This window comes from Rhipicephalus microplus, chromosome 8 (genome assembly GCF_043290135.1).
Source record: "Rhipicephalus microplus isolate Deutch F79 chromosome 8, USDA_Rmic, whole genome shotgun sequence".
In the NCBI taxonomy this organism is placed as follows: Eukaryota; Metazoa; Arthropoda; class Arachnida; order Ixodida; family Ixodidae; genus Rhipicephalus; species Rhipicephalus microplus.
In genome coordinates this window covers 3716215-3741292 of record NC_134707.1, presented here as the reverse complement: position 1 = coordinate 3741292, position 25078 = coordinate 3716215, and the positions used below count along the sequence as shown (strand labels likewise).

Here is a 25078-nt window from a genome sequence, read left to right as displayed (position 1 = left end):
GGCGATGTTGACGCCCCTCACTTGTAGTAGCCCGGTGTTGCCAGACGCAGAAGCGAGCGGCCGACGGAAACGGCATCCTCGGGGTTTCTTGTGAAAAGGCATTCCAGGCCAGCGACTGAATCGTGACGGGCGCGCTTTGGCAATAGTCGAGGAACGGGTGGTTACCCAGGAAGCCAAGGCGGAGCAACGGTGCGAACAACAGGACGAAAACCTGCATTAGAAGGGCATTTTCGTGACCACTGTCGTTGCGGTGGCGTGCCCCCTTTCTTGTGTGACTTAGTGCAATATTGAGAGACCTTATGTGTATTTGTGGCAGGCATAGATTTTTATCGCTGTTCCTGTTGTGGGGTCTCTACGAGGCGAGTGCCTCGCCATGCTCTGGGAGTGAACAGGCACAGCAGCCGGGGTCGGTACAAACCAAACATACATTTATTTAACTAATTTACAACAATGATATCATCCGCCGAATGACACATCAGTCGTTATCAACACACTAAGACATCCTTACACACAAATTTCATACACTCCAAAACATGGCGAACACACAATAACACACCCAAGGCAGCATAGCCAACGCTTGACTTACCACGAGCGCCCCCGACGCGCAGGCCCGCAGTGCCCCGCGTCGAGGACCCACGCTAGAGACAACCGTTCGCGGCAACCGCCACGCGCAAAATAGACTCTCTCAACTCTCGCCCGCCACCAAGGCTCGCTTCCGCCAGGGGTCACTGCCGGCGCTACCACTCTACCAAAAGTGGTACTCAACGTGAACACAATGCCACCTATCGCCCGGCGGTCGTCACCCAAAATGCGGCTTTGGGGCGAGACACGTGCGCCACACGGCGCAAACAACTTTACAGGGGTTGTCAGCACCCCCACAACGTACCCCAGCTCATTTTACAGTACATAATTATACAGTACAAAACAAAAGACAGCAAGCAAAACACTGCAGCACATTTATAACAAAAAAGAACATTCACACTTCTGGGTTCGAGTAGCCATTCACACCTTCACATCATACAGAGTTGTGCGTTCTTTTAAAAGACACCTTAACAGTAGTCATGCCAGTGTAATCTCATTTCCTCTGTCTTGTTTAAAAAAGAGTGCTGTGGGCACATGACTCATGCTGCTAAACTCATGGATAAATTGCAAGGCATATTTTTTCATAAGTAGCATATTCTCTGTTTGAAACCATATTTGTAAACATTACTGGTCTTATTCACGCAGAGTAAAGGTGACTTTAAATGTCGGTCTTTCTGTGACGTCATGGTATGGTGGATTGCTCCTTTTATTATAGTAGTGACATATTCCACCACACTCTCATCGCAGTGATATGAACATAATAAAAAATTGTCACCACAGTTTATGTGCATATTTGCTTTATGTGATTGAAGCAATGTTCGCAAATGTGGTTTTATACAGTCTCAAGTTATAATTGGTTTAAAACGGAGGCCCCTGCAAAGTACAAGTGCTCTGCAATGTATGAGCAGATATGAGTCGGTGTTTAGCTGCAAGGTCCTTGAGTACCTGGCACTGCTATTTTACTTGAGTCGTAATTTGGGCATGTGATGTAAAGGCATACTTAATGAAATGGTCAACCTAAGAAGGAACAACACCACAGTTGTCGCCTACATATAGAGCTACCTACCTTTGCAAAGGTGAGCACTGTTTTAACACTGCATGTCTTGTATTTTAATCTGGGCTTGCTGATTTAATAATTATCATGCATATGTTGACCTAGAAGAACGTGTTTGCACTTGCAAAGACACTTTCCGGAGATTATTTCTGTCCTTCAGGAATTGCTGTCATTTGTCATCGGAATTCATTCAGCTATTTCACAAAGATTTTTTTGTAAATAATATTTTTTTTTACTGCATGTATCATAACAGCTACTTGGAAGACATCAAAAGTTAATTTCTCAACACAATGAAAAGCTTGTTTCGCAGAAATTCCGGTGTTGACATCACTGGCTTTGAGGGAAAAATTGGGATAGATGCAAATAAATAAATGAACATCTTCAATTTGAGTGAGAATCGAAGCCAGGCCGTCTGCAAGGCAAGCATCTGTCCTACGACAGAGTCATGCCAGCGCTTGAAATTGTTTTAAAAATAAAAGTCATAGGAAATGTTGCGTATTGTGAGGATTCTTTTCAGTGAATGTAATATTGTAAAGCAGAAGCTTGGATTCGCACCAGGCGTCGCACCGTGTGAGGTGCTCATGTGAGTGGTTTAAAGGCCCAGCTATTACAAAGTGCTCTGTAACGTAGAAAGTTGGGCGAGCTGTGGATAGTTCGTGTTTACTTGTGAAGCAGAGCACGGAGACAAGGCACAAAAGGAATGAAGCAGCGGTGTCCCTTTCGTTTCTTTTGTGCCTTGTCTCGGTACATGAAACAAAGGGCTCTGCCTATCATCAACATCCACAAAGTGTGCAGCTTCACAAGTGCACATGTAGCCTTACACATGCGCACATGCCGATTTAAGGACGTGTAGGGGGTACTTCAATTGACAAAAGAAAGAATAATGGCACAGTGGGCGCTTTGCAATTGTACTTGCAGTAGGCATTCTAGGATAACTTGAAAAGGCTAATGTTGAATGCATGGATGCTCATTTCCCGACGGCTCAGTACAGGTGTTTATCGTGAAGCAAAGCCAGGATAGCAATTGATAAGAGAATGCGAATGGGGTTCAATTACACTTTTGCATTTTGGCATTCTACTCTTGATGGTGGAGCTGAAGCGCCTTCCTTTACGTGTGGCTGGTTTGTATGAAGAATGTTAGCAGAAATGGAATGGTTGCTAGTGCAAGCTTCTGGGACCACTCGATATTCATGTTTCTTCAAAAGGTGGTGTTACCAAAATTTTAGACTATTAAAAGCCTGCTGTATGCTTCCTCAGTACACAAGTTTTTGACACAGGAAACATTCAATATATATCCTAATTTGGTTCCAAAGTTCATCAGAATCATTATTCTCATGATCTAAGAGACCTCTCGTAATCAAGACAGGCATTGACATCACCGTAAGAAGTGCAATGACCGCTTTAGTGATGCTAGACTACTTTAGACTGATGTGCAACTAGCGGTGCCTTGCTGCACTGCTGCATCGGGCAAGCCAAGATAGCATCGTCTGGAAATTATGTTGCCTTAGGGGCCAAACTTGCCTCATTAAGTATTTTGCATAGTCACACGAACCTGCAAAAGTGACATTCGGGAAGTTAAGTTTATTCGCCCACTGCTTTGCATTAGCATACTGGGTTGTGGGGATATGTAGGGCCTTCTGGTGGTGTTTAGATAAACCAGACAAGCACAAAGTTGCTGTGTCAGATACCTATTCTATTCGACTTCTCTGCTTTTACAAATTCTTGGCAGTTGCACAGTTCTGAATGCATTTTACTTTTCAAAACATTTTTTTTGTCACAGTCACCCCTGAAAATCAAACGCACCTCTAGTTACGGTTGCACAAAGCATCACAAGATGTCGATGCCATTGTACGGTAAGCTGCCAACCATCTCTAATACTGCACATGCTAATATTTTTTTAGAGCATTTTAGCAAGTTTTGAAGGCATCTGGACGCTTGATCGCCTGTGTGTAACGACGATGCTACACCTCTTGCGTCCCAGATTTGTAACCTCACGTGTCCAAGCTTCCTACACAGTGGCGTCAGGGTCCAACTTCGCACCCTGAAGCTGAAATGAAATGTCGTTCACATAAATAAGTCAATATTAAATTATTTAGCAAGAATACACAACTCTTGGAGCATGTTCCTAGGGCAATAAATGTTTGCAAGAGAGACCACGCGACGCACAAATTGATCACTCCTCCTCTTAAAAAACTTATGACCATTTCGTGTCACTTAGGGTCATAGAATATAAAGCATTGGAGGGAGTCCACTCAGCTTTGAACAATGCAGACCCTAGAATCTCTTACATTGGCATTGTCACAATGGTAAATTTAATGGCTATGAACGAGAATGCCAGTGGTGTGGTTTGTGGTTGACCCTTTCACATGCCACCGATTAAGAACTGTCTGTAGATATGTCAAATAAATATGCTACTTCAAAGCATTCAATACTTATTGCAACAAAAAATGTCAAAATATGTTAATGTATGTTTTAGTAAGTAATCCTTATTAAGTTGTAATTAAAAATGTGTGTTTTCCTGAAGCCACTGGTACTCTATTTTTACATTAATAAATGAAATCTCAGGCTAGAAATGTAGGGCAAATTTTTTTTAGGTTATGTCCATTTTGAGCAAAGAAAAATTTGTACTTTCTACATGTCTTGCAGGAAGTGGCATGTATTGCCTTCAGCAAAAAGTGATCATATGTATTAGTACACTGTTAAATGAAGCCAAATTATGCAGCAGGCTGAATTGGTCCAAAGCTCGATATCTATCTCGCTCTATCTTAGCCCCTAGTTGATGCAAATGGCAAAAACAAGTAGTGTACGCAATCGTGCATCTGAAGAGGTAAAGATGCCCGTCTGCTGACTCAAAAGATGCAGGTTAAATGTTGGCCATGGCAGTCACATTTTGATGTCGGCACAATGCTCTTGTATTGTTTGATCTCATTGCATCGTAACCTCAGTTACCAAACTATGGCACCTCGCGCAGTGTGAATCACTTTGGGGCCTTAAACTCAAGTAATCGACCTAAGTGAGAATATTGTTAATGTTCAGTGTTATACCTTTTCACAATTTTCTGCCAAGAGCGAAGTTTGGGGAAAAGTACCAGCCTGTCTAATTTGACCATAAAGTGAAATCGCTATGAATTTGGTGAAGGAGAAGGGCATAAATTGGAGGACGCTTGAACTTGGCCTTCTATAGTGAATCACTATAGCATAACCGGTCATCGTGTGCATTGTCTTCTGATCGGCTTCAGTCCTCGGTACATGCCTCAACCATGCTGTAAGAGAACAAATGGCTGTGCGAGTAACATTAGCTGCTTCAAAGTATCATGGAATGCCAATTGAAAGCACCGTTTTTAAGTGCCCACTATTTCATAATTTGCGTTCGTTCGAACCAATGCAGCTGTTCACTTCGTTGATGATTCTGGTGCTCATAATGATTAAATATGTCCGAATGCTTTGTCATGGGTGGGCCTTTAAAACACCCTCTCGTTGCTCAACACCTTTTGAAGCCTGGCACAATGCTATACTTCTGCCATGCAATGTGTGATGCGTTAATGAGACTCTTTCGACTAAATACATTCACTTAGTGGTGTTTTTTTTTTTCCTCCTCCCTGAAAGTAGTTTCAACAAATCTCGTGGTTCTGGCGGCCTGGGATCGATTTTCGGGTGAAGGATGCAATGAGAATTTTTCACTGACAACCAACGACGCTGACGGCGAAGTTTTTGCGGAAGAAGATATAACTCTATCGCGTTAAAATGCAAGTATGAACCTTCAAACGGTTCATTCTTGCATAGTTAGTTGAACTGAATGCACAGATTTATAAATTAATAATGCTTAAATGCTTAAAAGTTGAGCATAGAGGTACGGTCTTGCAATGGGCACACGAGGCCAGTCACTATAAAACTGGAGTTAAGTTATGCCAATGCAACGTTTTAACAAGACGCACTGTCGAGTAGGGTTTGCCAGTTTTGACTGTGCAGCTGTCTATAACATTAAGCTCAGCACCCAAGTATAGGCCTCCTGCTACTCCGTTCATGCTTAAGATAATTCAGCAGCTTGACACATTCATAGATTTATTTACCGTCTGCTCAAAAGTAGGCTAAACAGAAGTTTTACGATAGCCTTTTAAAAGCTTTTTTTTTACGATGCATGCTGCAACAAAGCCTGTAAATTAGATGCTGGTGCTTTTGTACTATTGTACTTCCATAATTAGACGAAAAACGTTTGTGTCAGAATGATGGAGTTGTTCAAGATCTTCAAAACTTTCATTGAAAGAGCTTGAACATTGATTGTCATTCAAGTTGCATAGCAGAAAGAAAATTCATCAACTGATGTCAACATATAGAACTTCAATAATTCAATAAGCCTTTACTTCGAAAAATAAATTTTGAAACAAAACACACTTTTAAAAGCTTAGCCACCACAAGCCCGAGTTCAGACGGGACAGCAGCCACAAACCGTGTCGATTGGTTGTTTCGTTGGCTGTGCAATAGAGAATTAAAGTGTGCAATGCATTGTTTGAACACATACCATATTTTCTCACGTATAACCTGTACTATAAAACGGAAAAATGTTCTTGAAAAGGGGCAGTGTGGGTTATATATGAGGGTTGTATGAGGAAATATAATACTGGTGTTTAGCTCTGTTATTTATGTGTGTCACATGTATATTTCCGGCATCATTGTTTTATGAAGTAAAATGAGTATATAATGCTACCTTGCTTTTACAATTGAAGGTATGTAGCTGCCCAAAAGACCTCAGATTTAAAGGGCTGAATAACTTTTTTGAAAATGCCATTCACCTGCAGCACAATAAAAAAATGAGATTTAGCAAATGTGCAAATTATAAAACATGTATAAAGGGCAGAGCCCCTAAATTACCTCTGATATTCTTTGTTACATTTAAAGTTACCGTGTACATTGTGTGCAGAATGCCGTCACAATCAACAATGCCACACGTGGCAATGCTACAATCTTTGGGCACGCCTCAAATTCCTGCTGAAAAATTCCTTCTCTCCTGACGTTTCCGGCTTTGTCGGGGATGTGTGCACCATCAACTGGTTGCCTTTGTGACATTATTATCAGTCAATGCTGCGATTGGATAAGCCTACAACTTTTGGTTAGTCTTCAACTAGAGACTCGTGCATGAGTCTCTAGAACCACACACAGCGCATGCAGCGCTGTGTGTGGTTCTCTTCTTCGTCTCCGTCTTTTTGTGCGCCGCTTTTCTTTTAATATGAATATACACCAACTTGCCCAACTTTCTATTCTGTTACTCGCGCATGAGCGGAGGTGCTCTAGCATGGCATGTCGCTGTATGGGTCCATCATGTTGGCGATCCTTTGAATAAGACGGGTTCTCTGCCAGCACAATTCGTAGAAGCACAGGTCTGCATGGCAACAACAGTCGTTAGCCGAGAAACACGGAGTTGACATTCGAGGCAACCAGAAGTGGATGTTGTTTTAAAGGGCGCTTTGAAGGACGTACATCATGTGAGATTGATAGGGGCACTCAGTGACAAAGGTAAGCGGGCTTTGGTAGAGGAGACCAGCCGACAAACGAAGGGTGGTAAAGAAACGAGCGATGGCTGCACTTTGATTATGAAACGCGCGTTACTGCACTATTATGGCACTATTTCAAAAAACTTTTTCACTCCTACGTGTTTGTTGTAGACTTGTGCAACTCTTACACACCTCAACTGAATTTGACATCTAAGTGGTTTAGTGGCCCTTTTAACTATGACGCTAAAATGCATAGCTGTTTCGTGTTGCATTTTACACCTACAAATAGATGGTGATATGAATGAAGTCAGGTAAGGGCTAAACTTCGGAACAGCTTCCATCTAGCATTTTTTGTTGCATAGTTTGCCAATGTTGCATACCAACATGGTTCGGTTCTGTAATGTTGTGTATAAAAGTGTTTTAGTCCTTCCTGACAGGGAAAGGACTGATAAAAATATGCATGTATTCTCTAGCCACAGGACAAGGTTTGTAGTTTTGTTGGCCATGTGCATGTTTAAGTAAGCATTCACTTAGTGGCTTAGTTACCAACCCAGACGTCGGGCACATTCTGGCAAAGGCCCCTCGCTCAATATTGACAAATGCTCATTATCATAACAATGGTATAATAAACAACCCAGCTGCAAATGGACATGTACAGCTTTCACATGGGCACTTAAAATTATTCTTAGTGAGAAGACCTGTGCCTTAAAAGAGTTTCGCCTGCAGACGCACGGCAGTGGACGATCTCTTTTTCAGAAGCAGCCTTTTCTGGAAACACCGTTCATTTATCTTTTTTACAGCTGTAAAAAAAAAAGTAGCTTCGAAACCATTAGGCACCAGCAATTATGAATCAGTGAAGAAACAGGGAAAAAATTAACAAATGTTCATTCTGTCATTTTGGACTTATTCCGACTTATTCCAAGCAGGTGATTTGTGATGCATTGTCCTGATTGTTGTCACACTCCTGACTTTTGCGTCTGTTTGGTAGTCGTTAAAAGCCATGATAAATCAGTAATACTGAGGCTAATGAAATCTTAGAATCAGGCGATAGGTGCAGTTGCATAGCCTCAATTTAACAATCATCTAAGGAGTTCCTTGAATGCAACTGCGCATTCCAGACTTAGGACAACACATGTTGTGAATATGTACTGTGTTTATTTCGAGATAAACATTGGGGGAAGTGGTGCTCTGTGTCGGTGTTCTCTCCCTCTGACAGCGCAGATCGTCGCTCCTTACACTTCAAATTTGATTTTTCAGTTACATGAATGCTGTCGAAAACCTTTGGAGCAATCAGATGAGCAGGAACAGTTACTTGGCTTATTTTGCGAGGCAATTGCAGTGTGAGCAAACGTGAATTTGGTGTTGCAATGCGTATAGACCACAATTTCAGGTGTGATCAGCTTTGTGTCACTTTTTGTTCATCACAAGCAATTGGTCATGCGACTGATGCTGGTAACAAGTGGGAATGAGCCTTAGCAGATTGCACTTGTTGGTACATTATGGCTTCTGGTGAGAGCCGTTGCACCGCATTGAAGTGGACATGCAGAGTGACTAAGAGAAGAGTGCATCGCTTTGTCATCTTCAGCTTAGTGCTCTAAAATGTTGTTGTTGTTGTTAGTAAACAAAGTAGTACTTAGTATTGTTAGCACACCCTCTGTAGTCTGTCAGCCGTAGAAATTTATTTATTTATTTATTTACGTACATACTGCAGTCTGAAGACCAAGCAGGTCGGGCAATGAAAAGGAAACAGTGAAAGAAGTGGGCAAGCTACATGGCAGCTTAGAATGAGCACTATTACTGAAAGACAAGCATCTAGTGACAAAAATTACTAAATGTTCACTTCTAGAAAAAGCTGCACAAATTTGTAGAAACAGTTTTATGTACACAAAGGCATTGCAACACAACTGAGATAATGAGTTGTTATAATGTAGTATGGTAATATTAACTATGTAGTTTACATGAAGAGATGCATGTATTTTTCAGTTCAGGAATTCTACACCTCCAGTAGTGTACTCTGTTGCATAAAAGTAAAAGTCTGCATTATTTCAGGCTTTTCTTTGTCTAGTTATTTATGCCGCTCTCGTGCTTGCAGTGTAGTTGATGTTTATTGCTGAGGAAAAAGATCAAATTCAAATTAGGCAATTTTTTGTTGCAGTTTTTAGTGACTTTAGTAGCAGCCAGCTAAAGCCAGAAATTCTAAAGGTTTATCGTAATTGGTTCTTGTATTGTCTAAAGGGGCCCCTTCTTAAGACTGTATAAAGTGACATTTGTGAGAGTAAAAGAGTCTTACTTGCATTGGTGTTGCTTTGTTTTGATAGAATGAGGACTGTAGAAATGTTATATATCATTGAAATGTTCTTTCCATCTATTTACTGGTGTTTACAATGCATGGCAGTGAGGTTATCACATGTCTTCTAAAAAGCATAGCGCTGAAGCTTCATCACTACAAATAATAATTTAATGAAGTAGGATTAAAATGTGTCCCCCTATTACTGGCACGTAAATAAATGTGCTTGTCATGAATGGCGGTTACCAGGAATGTTTGTTATCATTAATGTTGTATCTAACAAAGTAAATAACCGCTGAAATTTACACTTTCCTTCAGTTCACTCAAGGCATTTGAAGTTTGGAGCATGTGGCTGCAGTTATTGGCTGCTCACCAGAAAGATTCAGGTTCAATCTTGGCCACAATGTATTGATGGAGGCATACAGGTAGAAGTTCGTGTACTGTCACTGCACTTCCCCAGATGGTCAAAATTAGGTGGAGCCCTCCGGTAAAGCGGGCCTCATAATTTTGGTTTTAAGGTATAAAATCCAGAAGTTTCTGCTAATATTACCGTGGTAAGATGGTATGTCTTTCTGTCCTGCTGAACAGCTCCAGCACAATCACCAGTTACAACCATCGAAGAGAACACAGCCACAACCACTGCGGCCACGGTGAATACAGCAACAACCGCTGTTGCCCCGGCTCCAGCCGTGTCTGTCACGCAAGCTCCACGCAAGCAGGCCCTGAAGTCTGGAGTTGTGGCCAAGGTTACATTGCTTCCCGGTGTGCCTAAAGCCACCATGACAGAGGAAGACATGGACCTGAAGCTTCTGGGCATAGAGCGTGATGACATTCAACCGATCGCTCCGGTGAAGCCGCCGCCTGCGTACGGCCCAGTACCGCCCTCTGCTGTGCAGCTGCCGAATCTGTCCGTGCCACCACCAATGTTCCCGGTGCCTCCACCAAAACGGACCTTGTTGCCACTACCGCAGTACCTGGCTTCGGTGCCACCACCAACTCTGGCATCGTTGAACGTGCCACCACCAACAGGTGCGACTGTCTTTGTATTGTACATATTGGCTGCCATGCTCAGTTCATCTCGGGAAAATTCTTGCTGCATTATTATGCACGTGATACTAATAACAAAAAGAAAAGAAAAATCCTCAAGCATAATTTGTCACTCAAGCCAACGTTTTGACAAGTAGTCATGTCTTCTTCGATGCCGCAACTGCCTACCTTAGCACATTTGTATGCTTCGTGTCCTCAAAGCCAACTAAAACAAAAGTGGATGGGAGCGCGAAAAGGGGGGTCAGGTGAGTCGGAAAGCAGAGCCGGCATAGCCAGTTGGCCCTTTTTTATGGCACTGTCACTCCCCTCTTCTGTTTTCGTTGGTAAAGAGGATACAAAGCATACAGATGTGCAAGGGTAGGCAGCTGCTGCTTCGCAAAAAACATGACCACTTGTCAAAACGTTGGCTGGAGTGACAGCTCAATTTGAGAGATTTTTCATCTTTTCAAGCTTCTCTGAACTTCTGCCTCATGTCAATAACTAACAGGCTGCATGGACAGACTAGTGCTAGAGCACTGAGACGCTGCACTTTGCTTCAGATTGTCCTCTAGGTTAGGACAAGCGATGGATGTGTGTGGGCGTTGTAATGTGCAGGACAGCCAACTCGAGGTCATTTAGTGTGTTGGAGGCTCAAAATGCCGGCGAGATCGGCCGGAAGACAAGTGAAATGAGGAAATCAGGACATTTGCAGGCATATAATGGTTCAAAACATGATCAGTTGGTGTAGAATAAAGGTTTCTTTGCCGGTAGAGTGGAGCAAAACAAAGGTTTAATAAATCAAAGAGATAAAAAGCTTCGGTCATGTCAGGCAAACATTCGTTTCAGCACATCCTGTGCAAGCTCTTCTCTCATGCCTACACTTCGTTCTCTTCTTTCTTGAATGAATATTCAACAGTTGGAGATGTTTTATGAGAGTCCTTTGTCCTGCATAATAATGATTCTCAAGATAACACAACTACCAGAGAGGGACACTGAAGGAAAGCACTTCATTTTTCAAAATTATATTCTGTTTTGTTGTAGTAATATGTCTGCCACTCAAAGCAAGAATGCACAAACTCTTTTTAAATTAAGTTTTGCTCCTGATCTTTGTTGCTAGTGCATGTAAGTCTGATGTGATGAATGTTGAGGTGCAGGGGGGGTGTTATGTTCTTCATCTGCATACTCTGGCTTTTATTTCAACCACACATGTGGAGATAAAATATATAAAAAGAAAATCTGTACTAGGAGTAAGTATGGAAGCTAGTTTCACTGATAGTAAAACTCTGTATGAGTACTATAAATTGTACAAAAACCATCAAAAAGTTAAACTGCAATGTATACCGCAGTATAACTCCATCAATAATTGAAATGACATTAGTGGTACTTCACCCAAGTTCGGTAATGCCCCATGAGTTTGGGCTTGAGCTTACAACCCCCGTTTTCAGATATTTTCATAGCTTTGTTTTACACACAGGCTGTTATATTGGGCGAACAAGTTGACCAGGAAATTGGACAACTCTTAATCCACTCGTTTCAAACAACTTCCTCACTTCCTTTCTCACAGTGTCGCCTCAGCTACACAAATTGACAAATAATACTAAGTTCAGTTATATAACGATGTGTGCAGAAACAAATTTCAGTCACTTCATTATTTGCATTTTTTAATGAATTCTTCAAGTTTAAGCAGACCTTACTGGCACCTTTTTATTTCTTCATCTTGTGATTCGAAGCGCAATGTTCGGCTCCTTTAGAATTTATATTAGCCGGCCTTAGCAACAAAATATATAACAGCTTGTCAAGGCGTCGAAATCCATGATACGTGGTGAGCTGTCATGCCGATTTCAAAGGGTGGGTGCCGCATATTTTTGTAAAGTTTTCTCTCTTAGCAAGCCTTCTTCCACAGTAAGCCTACATGCACACTTTCGAAGTGGCAGGAGGGCAAAAAAGACAAAGCAGGTAGGAAGTGTTTTTCGTGCTTGTTCAGCATATTAACATTTTTCTGCCATGACTTTCAACACATCTGTCGCCACTGGACATGAGCCATTCTTGCCAAAGTGCAGTCCAGTGACTCCTGAAACAAGGTGCAGCGTAGTCACATAAAGCATCAAGCCTCTCAAAGTTGAGTGCACTTTGTTTTTTATCAGAATAGGAAGCCAGTGGCATGTAAAAACTGCGAGTTTTTTTACGTTCACTGCCTTTATTCTTGGTGTCCTTGCGAGGCGTTGATCTCAAACACCCTGTAAATGGTAGCTCTCAGCTTTTAAAGTGAACCGAAACGCATCACATCATCGAGACAAATTATTCAAGACTAACACAGTGTGCCGCTGAAGTGCTTATCTGTGCATGACTACTCAGTGGCATTTTTCATTTCATTAGTTCTTTCAGTGGCCTAATAGGGGCCTCTAAAACTCATTTCAGCTACCTTGCATGTGAGGCCTCAATTACTAACCCATGGCAGACCGTTTGTGGCAAATGCTGACTACGTCAAGCCAAACAACAACAGGGTTACATGTAACACAGTGGTGCCCCTGCAAGTGTTGCGGCTGCCGCCTCCACCCCCACCTGACGAGCCGGAGCCACCAGCGCCACCAGTGACAAGAGCAAGACTTGCAACTGTTCAGAGGCCGCCCCCAACCCTTACTCCCATACAAAGGGCTATGCCGACCGCTAGTGCATCTCCGACTACTGAACTCCAAGAACCAACGCGAGCTACCGAACCTTTTATAAACACAGCTGGTGGGAAAGATGCAAGTGCTGTGACTACTGGAGCAGCTCCGAACTTAAGCGAAGCCACTGCAGGTGATGCTAAGCCTGCAGTTACTATGGCTAATGCAGAAGCCACTGAAGGTGGAAAACCGGAAGTACAAGATGCGGACGCGACGGTTGCTGCGGCTGCTACTGTAGGTGTGAAACCCGTCGTACAACATGCGGACGTGACGGTTGGTATGACTACTACTGTAGCTGGGAAACTGGAAGTAAAAGATGCGGATGTGAAGGTTGCTACGGCCGCTACTGTAGATGTGAAATCAGAAGTACAAGATGCGGATGTGAAGATTGCTATGACGGCTAATGTCGCTTCGAAGTGTGCTGTTCAGTCTATTACAGAGCCTGTATCTGAAACTGTAGCGGCGAAGCCATCACAGCCAACAACACAAGCTGAGACTTTGCAGTCTCGTGAACCTCACAAAGTGGCAGTGCCTGAAGGTATTGCTTCAATAGCTTCTAGCGATTCGTCTGCCGTTGCTTTGAAGAGTGATGCTGAGTCAGTTACAGAGCCAAACAATAAAGCTGTAGAAGCAGAGGTAACGGAACTAACAGCACAGGGTGAAACCTTGTGCCGGTTGCATGAATCCGATAATGTGGCACTGGCTGATGATAATGCTCCGATAGCGTCTGGCCTTCCACTCGCCATAAGCAGCACTACCGTTGCTTTAGAGGGGGCTCTTGAGATTGTCCCAGAATCGGTCACTGAAGTTGCAGCAGCGAAGGTGCCAGAACCAATCACGCAAGCCTTGCAGTCTGATGAACCTCACGAAGTGGCAGTGGCTGATATTGTTCAGGTGGCTGCTGGCAGCTCGCTGGCGGTAAGCAGTGCTGATGTTGCTTTGGAGAGCTCTGCTCAGCCAGTTACAGAGCAAAGCAGTGAAACTGTAACTGGAAAGTCACCAAAACCAACAACACAATATGGAGCTTTGCAGTCGCAGGAACCTCAGGAAGTGACAGTGCCTGAAGGTGTCTCCCCATTAGTCACTGGCAGTTCACACGCTACAAGCAGTACTTATGTTGCCTTGGAGAACAACGCTACTGAGCCTGTCACAGAACTAGGCAGTGAAGCTGTAACAGTTAAGCCATCAGAGCCAACCGCTCAAGGTGAAGCATTGCAGTCAAACGAGTTTCGTGATACAGCAGAGCCTGGAAGGGTTCCATCAATAGCTGACGACATTTCACTTGCCATTAGTGAAAGCTTTGTGGGCACAACCAAGGCTGCTATGCCCAGCTGTGCCACAGAGAGTGAAGAAAAGACTGAAGAAACATTGAATGCTTGTGTGAGCATTCAACAGCAGGTGTCTGTATATGCATCTCCAAGTCATGAGAGGGAGGTAGCACCATACCCTTCATTCCCAACACAAGCTAATGCTGAACATGCCACTGCAAGCTCTGTCAGTGAAAAGGTCTCAGGATCGTATATGAGCACTCAAGAGCTGCATAGAAAAGAAATGGGTGATCTAGTGGACTCAGAAGTGATGGAGCAATGTGAGCCTGGCAGTTCTGCTGTGCAAGAGCAGCATGTATCTGCCGCAGCCATTGAAGCTAACAAAGTGGACATATCGATTGAAGGCAGCAATACAAGCACTTCAGGTATGGTGGGAGATGAACTGTACCATACAGCACCCTCTTTTGACTCTGCAAAAATTGCCATGTGTTTGTCGGATAGTGCTCCGTTAAGCAGTTATTTTAACTTGCGGGTTGGTCCCACGTCGATAGAAGCAAGCCAAGAAAGAGTATCTGCTAAAACTCAACGCACTTGTTTTCAACCTGAGGATTTTTCGGCAGGGAAGAACGTGACTGCAAATCTCAGCTTGACCAGCAAGACTAATACTGTTGAAGGTGTGTCCAGCGCTGCTGAGAAGAACGTGCAAATTTCAGGTATTTCGGAAAGTGAAACATCGATTCCGGCACACCTCAATGTCAAGAGAGATTCTTGTTCGAGTGGTGCCACTGAAATTGAGGAAGATGTTTCTGGCAGAATGGAAGTCAACTATGGGGACAGTCAGGAACCTTTCATTAGAGAGGACGAGACAATTCAGGAAGAGACAGCAAAGTTGGGCATGATCACTGAAGGGCTCACTGCTGCAGATAAGGATGGCTTGAGTAAAAAGTTTTCTTATGGAGAATGTGTAGGGGAAAGTGGAGATGGGGTAAATGTGCCAGCTGTCAACGCTGAGGACAGTAAAGAATTTCTTCATAATATGATGGAAACGGCGAGTACCACCGGATGTGCACAGCTCACCATGAAAGGTGCCGCCGTGGTAAAGTTTGTAAACTGCGCTCAAGAACAGGCAATCGCTGCAATGGAAGATGGCGAATCACTGGGCTGCGCAGCCCTGCAACACAGAGAAGGGATGGCTGACACAAGCAAAAGCTGTGTGCGATTCGGTCAAGGCGATGCAGAAGTCCCTTTTGCGTCCTTCGATAAGCAATCCTCCGCAAGAGATTGCTCCGTGCCCGTTGTGACAACGCTGGGCCTGGACAGCCTTCTGGACGAATGCCCTGATTGGAACACAGCCATTGTAGACGCTGCCATTGTAGACGCTGCCATCAACCATGACAACAGCATGCCTGGAGAGGGCCTCTTTCCCAGCTCCTCTGTTTTAGCAGAGCCGCTGGCCGACATGACAGCTGCAGGGGGCGTAGCTCAAGGCAGTGCAGGATCAGAAGAGCAGTTCAGCGATCGTGATCCAAGCAGGCAGCTTCTGCAGCCAGATTCGGTGAGTCCCAGCAGGACTGCGCCATTTTGGCATTCTAACTTTTCCTAAACTTCCACCTCTGTTAAACATTTTTTGTAAGTGCATTAAAGTTTTAAAACTAAATTCTGGAGTATTGTTGGCTAAAACCACATTGTAATTGTAAGGCATGGTCTAGTGGTGGACTCCAGATCAATTTTTACTACAAGGGTGGGCTTCCTCAACATGCAGCTTAATCTGATACGCGTTGACAGCTCTATTTGACCTTATTTTATTATAGAGAGAATTGTCTAGACATATGCCAGTCGTTCATTGTCGGCAGTGTGCCCGAGACTAGTCATCATGCAGCTGACCTTTAAGTTGTGCAAGACAGAAACTGACTACAGCCACAAGATAGGATTGCTGTAGGTCATATCACTACAAATAAATGTTGTGGACTTTTACCATCGTCTCTCACAATCTAAGAAAAATGTATGTACAGCCAACACTTTACCACCAAAGGGGAGTTTGCACGGGAACTCCATCCAATTGTGTTTAGAAGGCACTGAATGCTTTTCCTGTGTACTTTGTTCGTCTTACGTGTCTGTCACGCTTACAGAAGTTATGGATCAATTTTATTTACTCATCTTCGGGGAGTCAAACACTTCTTGTTGATTCTACCTTGCAAATGAATGTTTGTGTCACTGCTTGTAGGTTAAAAACCTGAAGACGCTGCAAAATTTTGTCGAAAAGTCTTACATCACTACTCAGACAAACATAATATTTTAGATAGAAACAACAAACTTATTTTGTAGTAAGGTCTTGTATTGTAATTTTGTAATGTGTCTTGTTTTTATACATAGCAGAGAGTATATGATTTGGACATAAATCAGGTGGCACTGCTTTCTTGCAATGGTGAATAGCAGTATAGATCTGTAAGTGGGGCTGACTTTTTTTTTGTATATTAGGTAACTGAATCTGATATTAGTCTATAAGATCACTCACAATTCCAAGGAAAATGCTTTCTTGTTTGTAATGTACCTGCTCACGTAGGTGGCAATATCTTATTTTGAGTTATGTTCTCATCTGTGGTATATTATTGTCTATTAAAATAATTTAATCATGTTGACACGAGTGATTGTTTGTCGAGTGTTCAAATGATGCGATCTCAGCTCAAGTGAGTTTCTGTAACGTAAGTTGTTGCAGGTCACGCAAGCTTGTAGAAAATATTTATGTGCTTCTCAAATTTTATATAAGTCTCCTTGTTTCAAAGCCACTAGTATAATTTCGTGTAAATAACTGACCTGTCTAGTTGCACTGGTGTGTCGCTTTATAAATTTAGCCCTTGAATGTGTCTTGCTATAAGTGTCTCGGCATTGTTGCATAACCTTTGTTTTCCTTTCAGCAAATTTTGGACTTTTCGATATATGTACGCGCCAAAAAGGCTCGCATTCAGTATCGCGTTGCTGTCTTGGTGCCTGCTCGACCTGAATGAAGTCTCCAGCACCCGATTGCACTAATTGTTGTTCTTGTAACCATAGCGCACTCACTTATCCCCTGCCGTCGGCATTTCACCGTTTGTCTAGCTCTATGTGCTACTAAAAGGTAACAATGCTGTCGAGGAAAACAGTTGTGAGCATCGCTTGAGAAGATGGGGCAAGGTCTCCTCGGCTGAAACATATTGGCCGGTGGGTTCCGCGTGAGGTGTGGCAACGTCATGGGAGAAAACTACGCACGCAGCGATCGAAACTGTTGGTCACCTGAGCTGAGGCGTTTTTGTGCAAAGCACCAATGGATGGTTAAGACAGCCGTTGCCATCAAAGCAGTACTGGTGAATCGGGAAGTAGCTGTTTCACACTAAATGTTTCGATGTGATGGCCCACCGTAAGTATCTTCTTCGGTCACTTGCTGTTTTGATTGACACTTGGCGATTATCGCCTAGTGTAGTGCTCTACGATCCCTCTTGAGGGAACAGTTTGTGCATTTGATTCTCAACACCAACTTGTCAGGGCATTGTGATGTGTACAACCTGATATATTTATTATATCAGTTATTTGTTATACACATGTATTTATTGCCCTGTAATTTTGACAAGAAAATCTTTAATTTGCTATGCTATGTCAAATAATTTCTTATAGTTGTGTTTATTATGTAGGCATTTGGCTGTAACATTTCAGCAATAAACGCATTCCGTTCCCTCAAGTTGATGCTTCTCATGCTCCTTGCAAAATGCAGTGTGTTTGCTGTGGAATGCTGTAATATTTTTTTTTGCTTGTACTTATTTTTAGCTTTGATCAAATGCATCTTTGTTGCTTTCTTTCTTTCATCCCATGTCCCTGCAAAACCATTTGGGACGATCAGGGTGAAGTGCTGCTCGAAGATGCGTCACTCGGTGCTGCTCCGCCAGCGCTTGAGGGCGCCAAAGTCTCAACAGAAGGTACATCACCGAGCGCATTTTTCTTTGTCATTGGCAGATATCTGCTAATTCATAAATTGTTTAGCTTTGATTAAACAGTCCTGGCCTGTTGTGTTTTTGTTCAGAAAGTGGAGTTCATCTGATGAAATTAAGTATCTGACTGGGCTAGTTGATTGTGCTTACTCAAGGTTAACAGCATGAAAAAAACATGGCACGAACACGAAACTTCTCTCGTGTATTTCCTGTTCATGGTCGTTTCTTTATCTTTTCTGCTGTTAAGTATTCATCTTATGAGTGAAACTTCTAGCTATTGGGATTTCTGTGACTTCTTTAAGTGAACTGCCAGAAGCTTTCTTTTGTCATAATATAGATGACTTGTGCAAGCTGTCCAGCAGTTGAAGTATTATTTGACATCCAATTTTCATGCTAGCGCTCTAGTGGCCCCATTTCAAAGTGTAGCTACAGTAGGTGTTATCAGATATAACTAAAATCTCGACATGTGGTTTTCGATTTTCAGCATAGCATGAGTGTTGCCCTATTGTAGGATGCGTGCCTACCATGCTGGTTTTTGTCATTTTGGTTTGGTGTAAATTCGAGCAACAGTAGTGTTCTCAATTTTAAAATTTTCAAGGTTTCTTTGCTTTCAGTCTCGGAACCACTCCTTCCTGCTAGCTGTTTAGGAAAAATTAACTTATTTTAATGAAAGCTTTTGAGTATCTATGTTTGAACTAATCTGTCACATGGTCCAAAATCTTGCGGGTGTTGGCCTACATTGTTAGTTGTAGTACAAGAAATGACTGTAGGAATTTGCAGGTGACTGCTCAAGGTTGTAATTATTACATTGACATCTTAAAAAGTTTAAGATGCGACTCGAAAATCTTTTTCCAAAACACATTTTTTTTTTTAATTGCTTTCACAAGTTTAGTTTCTGGGGCCCCGCCGCGGGGGTCTAGTGGCTAAGGTACTCGGCTGCTGACCCGCAGGTCGCGGGTTCGAATACCGGCTGCGGCGGCTGCATTTCCGATGGAGGCGGAAATGTTTTAGGCCCAGGTGCTCAGATTTGGGTGCACGTTAAAGAACCCCAGGTGGTCGAAATTTCCGGAGCCCTCCTCTACGGCGTCTCTCATAGTCATATGGTGGTTTTGGGACATTAAACCCCACATATCAATCAATCAATCAATCAAGTTTAGTTTCTCTACCTTCATGACAAAAAAATCATGGTTGTAGGTAAACATTAAGTAGGCTCAAATTGCCTTCAAAGAGCAAAAAGGGATATAAGAAGCTAAAAAGATTTCATTGTCTAGGGTCCCCTGGAAATTGTCCCCCGCTGCTTGCCATTGCATTTTACATTAGGAGTTTGCGAAAGTCACATGCTCAAAGTAACCATGATTCTCAAGTTCTCATGATAGAAGAAATTGTCTTTAAAAACATGCCTTGTTCGCATAGATGAGCTTTCATTTCTGCGTTTAAAGTGTGCTTTTTCTGAAGATACAATTTTGGGCAACTTTGTTAGTTTTGATATCATGTTTTTGGTAATTCTCAAGGCCAGATGAAGATGAAATTTTTGCCACATATTCGTTCACATGTGAAGAGTGCAATTATCACCTTTGAAGCATGATATCATGTATATAGTTATTATGATCTTAAAGTAAGTAATTAGTATGGGCTGGGCATTTAGCACTTCTCACGTTACAATTTTTCTTGTTCATTTAAAGTGGCCCTGCAACACTTTTTGAGCATGGCAAGAAAGTGCTGCCGATCAGTAGCCTAGGCTCCTGATAACGGGCATGTCAAATAGTATAGCGCAGGAATTTTCAGTAAATTCTCAAAGTCATCTAAAATTTGCTTTCTCTTCTCTCGACAAATGACATAACAGGCTCAAAATCACTACGTCCCAGACTAGTACCGGCCATTGGCTGAATTGAGCATGGCATGCTCGGTTACTGGGGCTGTCGCGGGAGGCCGCAACTTGCCCACACGTGTGTGTGCGCAATTGCACTGAAAAGCACCGTATTTGAAAAAAAAAAAGGGGGGGGGGGAGAAAGAAGTGCTCAAGATCACATGGTATGCATGGTGCATTTTCTTCCCCCATGTCATCCCTCCCTGCTTAGCTTCTAGCGCTTTCATCGGGATGACAAAAGAAAGTATGTGGTTGAAATGTGCACCGAATCTTTGTAACTCCGCTAGTACTAGACGGATTTTGAATATTCCTGCGGCAGCGAATTTGTGACGCAATGAGCTCCTTTAGTGAATCCATTCTTTGGTGACTTGTAAAAATGTTGTAGGGCCCCTTTAACTGTATTATACACACTTTCTTAGTAGTTATTTGCATTCTACAGTTAATGTGGAGCAATATGAGTCATGTCTGACTTGTAGTCAGTAGAAGCATACAGATGGAAGTTGACTGTGTTGTATTTTTTATATTGAGGGAAACATCAGGAATTGGCTCTAAAGATATGTACAAATGCATGCAGAGACTTAAGTTAAAAGGCCGCATTTGCTTATATAATCAGTTGTCTACTGTTGCGTAATGATGCAACATAGATAATAGCGACACCAGAAGCGGTAAGCCGATAGGAAGCGCTGGCACTCGTGAGGATGTTAGCCCTGGACACTGCTACATAAATCAACTTCAGCGAAATGGCTGTATCTTAGGAGTACATATGTAATGTTTATGAAATTGGATAGCGAGCACTTCAACCACAATTGTCATTTCACGAACATTAGGGACTATTTGAAAAGTACTTCAAAGACTTGGCATGACTCTGTGGTAGAATACTTGATTGCCACGCAGAATGCTAGGGTTCGATTCCTGCTGGGACCCTGACATTTTTTTCTCTGCATTCGTCGAGTCAACGCTGCCAATGTCAGCTTTTTCTTAATGCTCACGTGTTAAAATTAGCCATGTCTGTTCTTGCCATTCCTGGGTAGATATAAACTGTCAGTCACCTGCTGCACATATCCACATACCATGCATGATGGCTTTCGTGACGAAAAAGAAAACGACCCAGCTCGGATGGCTTTGCGCGAGCTTCTTGCTCATCAGCGACGCACGCGGCAGAAATATGGCGCCCCCCACAAATCTCTTAAAGGAGAAGACGCCATAGGCCTTCGTAAAATTCAAACGAGGGTTCATCCAAATTTTTTACGACTGCACAAAATTCATCCAACTTTGTAAGGGCGTGATAGTCGGTGGTGTCGCGACTCGTCACCGACTCTTTACCATATCTCGTGGAGTTGTGCTAAACGGCCAAATGAACTCGATCGCTTACAGCTTATGTATAGAATAGAAAATTCTTAGGAGCAGTGGGAGGCACTCCTCACTAGCTCGGACCTGGAGGTGCACCTAGTACTCCTGAACCATGTCCGACTGGCAGCGCAAGCCAGTGGAGCCTTGGATATGGGGCCCCACCCATCTAGCTCCTAAATCCTTTATTATTATTTTTTCTACCCAATAAAGTTATTTCTCTCTCTCTAGTACCTGCCCGTGGGTATGTGCCGCATATCTAGCGAAAAGGGTTTGACCATGAACGCGACGGGACTGTGACATTATTCATGTCATGACCAGCGAGTCATATTCATCAAACATCTTACCCACCCATACTAATTTTGGTTCACCTATTTAATGGGGTGATTACTTGAGCATCCAGACATGGGCGGATAGGTAGGCAAGTTAGGTAAAGTAAGGTATGGACACACGCACGCTCGAAGGGCCTACAGTTCACAAAGAAATGCTTCGGATTTGAAAGTTAAGTTGCAGGAAAGGCTGTCCAGAAAGAGCTATATTTTATGCATTGTCATAGTACGGAATGGAAACTATGGAACTTACTGCAAAACAAATTACAAATTTGAAATCAGCATAAAATTTTATGTAAACAGCAGAAATTTCATTGCTTTAGACTTCAGATTAAAACAAAAGTTTTTCTTCCCCCCCCCCCCCCCAAATCACAGCTCCCCTTAAGCAAGCATCCTTTTGGCTTGTCAGGGGCAGAGTTGTGTTATATGTGTGGGCCTGTGATTTATTTGTCAAATGGAACTGGTATTTTTCAAGTAATTTGAATCTCGATATCAACTGAAAGTCTATGGCAAGCTTGTGTTGTGTTGTGCATTTTGCTGGTAATATTGTCTCATTTTCTTGCCTATTCTGCAAAAAAAAATATTAACTTAAACATTGGCCACTGCTATGGCAGTGAGGTATGCTGTTAAATCTCCATAATGGTTTCAGTTAACTGGGCCTGCCTCTTACCAAATTAGAGTTTACGTATGTTGTCTCTTCTATAAAAAAAACTACATAATGCTTACAAAATTTGGATAGTTTACTGTCAACAAGTGTGGTGTAAGAAGTTATATAAATATCTCAGGTAGCCATTTTATTTCAAAATGCTTTTTGTGGAAAGTATGGTAGACGCATATGGTAATAACTGGGCCACTCTGTCACATTGATAAATTAATTGGCTGGAAATTAGTTTACTTAATTTTCACTGTACATGGCATTGTCATCAATTTATTGATAAAGATAGATGATAAATATGGGAAACCTCAAACTCCGTTGTTGAAGATGAATTGGTAAGACTGGTGCACTGTTTTTGTGTTTGCTGCTATATGGGCTGTATTCTCAACTGTTGTATATGCTGCACTAGTGCATATATGTGTATAGTCTGAAACAAAAATTGAGTCACAAGCGTGAACCTTTGCAGTTCTTTCCATTGGTTTTGATGTATGCTTAACAAATGTCATTCCTTTATAAATTAACAATTGCAGATGAATGTGTCTTGGAGGGAGACTTTGCGGTGGTGGATGAATGCTCCGACAACGTGGTGCAAACTGAAGACGACGATTGCATGGTTGTCACGGATGAAGCATGAAAAGTGGTGAACAGACATGTCCGGCTGTTCTTTGTTGCTTTTTCTTTCGTTGTTTTTCAAGCATTTCTTTCATTTATTTTGTTATGCCATTTGTTACTATACATGAAATATTTGTTTTAATCCTTGTGGTAAACACATTGGAAATTGCTCCTTGTCTTGAGTTAGCTGTGCGTGATAGTGACTCTGTACAACCAGGACACCCCTTTGTGATCCCCCTCCTGATCGTGTAACATGCTTTTCACGCATTCAATAAAGATATTCTATCCTGACCGTATTTGAAGCATCAGATTGGAAACCTTATTGTAGTAGTTTGGCAAGGCTCTATTTGATTGCTGAGCACAATCACGACAGTGGGCCACTGCAAGTGAGAACCTCTGTAGGATCTGAATAGCGGGATAGCCGTGCACAAAGAAGCCAATGTGTATCAAGAGCATAACACGAGTGGAAGATAATGCGTGTAAGTCTCATAACCTTCATCTGTTCTGTGACCTAGTTCTGATTTGTATTTGGCTTGTGAAAATCTTGCAAGTGCATATTTTCAGCATATGTTTTTCTTTTCTTGTTTACACTTTATAGCAGAGTAGCAGGCTGACTGTCCTTTAGAAACAAAATGGTGTCACCTAGTAGGTCAGCATCACTGCAGAGAAGCTCATTATCCTCTTCTTTAAGACCCGGAAAGGAGCACCGGCACCTTCAAGATGTCATCTCTCCAGATTTTTTTAGGGGATTTTGAATGTGATGAGTTCTACGAAGTAACCATGAAGCCCAGTTCAATTAAATATTTTTATGTAAAACTTGTTTAGTTCTCAAAATTCGGCTGCCAAAAACAACAGTTACTGTAGAAAACCGTTTCCTGCTCATGGTGTACACAGCGAATGTTTGAGATGGAGCAGGAAGTTTGAATATCAAGGGTGTGGTGCTAGAAGGAGTAAAAGTTGTGGTTGTTTTGTAGGGTTAACTGGGTATTGAAGCTCAAGATGAAAGTTAAAACTTTACAGTTTGTTGCACTGCTCCTATTGTGTATTGGATCTGTCGCAGCAGTTTGTGTGCAGCTTAAGCGTGCTAACGCTGTCTTAGGCAGGTCACAAAATTACTTTGGCATTGAATGTTAGCAGACTTACGTCAGAAATCAATTTAGCCCCCTGCATGCAGCATGCTCTGTCCAGTCTGTTCAGGAACGTGGTGCATACGCCTCAATATTGATGCTAAGATCGCTTATGTGTTATTATAGCATGCACTTTTGGACCCTGCTCTGTGCGTTCGTAGTGGCATTGGCTTATGAAGTTTCAGTTCCGTTTGCTCATTTTGGCAGTTGTGAAACTTCCACTGTCTATCTTAAAGGGACACAGAAGGCAAATTACAATTTATGTCAGAGTGAAAGTTCAATGTATGACAACATCTAAAACAGCAATATTATCAACAGCAGTGCTCCACTTACTGAGAAATCGAGCTAAATGTATCCTGAAACCTGTGCCACGAGTGAAGCACTTTGCAAATGATCCCGATGACGTGAGAGGGTCTGACTGCAATTCATCACGAGTAATCAAACTAGCTGCTATGAAGAGGGAAACTTCCGTGCGTCAAGAGATGTAATAAAATGCTGATCGTCCGTTTCTGTTTTATTTATAGAAATAACTGCCTGGCATTAATGTAAGGAATGGCACAAGTGGTTCGAAACTTGAGTTTTCGCCTGGTTAAGTTGGACAGGGGGTGTCTTCTAGCAGATGTCAAGTTGAACCTAACAAGCAGAAAATTGTTCGATGGCCATTGTTGCTGCTGTGGCTTCCACTACTCTTGCTCTGCTGCTGCTAGTGTCGGCGGTCGCGCAATAAAGGCAGGCAATTTACGGCATGGCAATGGTGAAGTCGGAAAGGCCGCTTTCAGGCGGGTAATTTAAAGTGCGCTACTCGATGTGGA

At 42.5% G+C, this 25078-nt stretch overlaps 1 protein-coding gene across 4 annotated transcripts in view; it reads left to right on the top strand.

Moving 5' to 3' along the window:
* The window catches only part of LOC119163955 (uncharacterized), an 82172-nt gene extending 58737 nt beyond the window's left edge, over window positions 1-23435 (top strand). For 3 of the 4 annotated variants that reach the window (XM_075870786.1, XM_075870787.1, XM_037416044.2), the window contains 4 exons: window positions 9999-10439; window positions 12855-15925; window positions 18242-18317; window positions 23058-23435. In XM_075870786.1, coding sequence (XP_075726901.1) covers window positions 9999-10439; window positions 12855-15925; window positions 18242-18317; window positions 23058-23161 — 3692 coding nt within the window. In that variant the 3' untranslated portion in view covers window positions 23162-23435. The remainder of the gene's footprint in view (window positions 1-9998; window positions 10440-12854; window positions 15926-18241; window positions 18318-23057) is intronic. The other variant, XM_075870788.1, reaches the window with a different exon arrangement.
* The last annotated feature ends 1643 nt before the right edge of the window (window positions 23436-25078 follow it).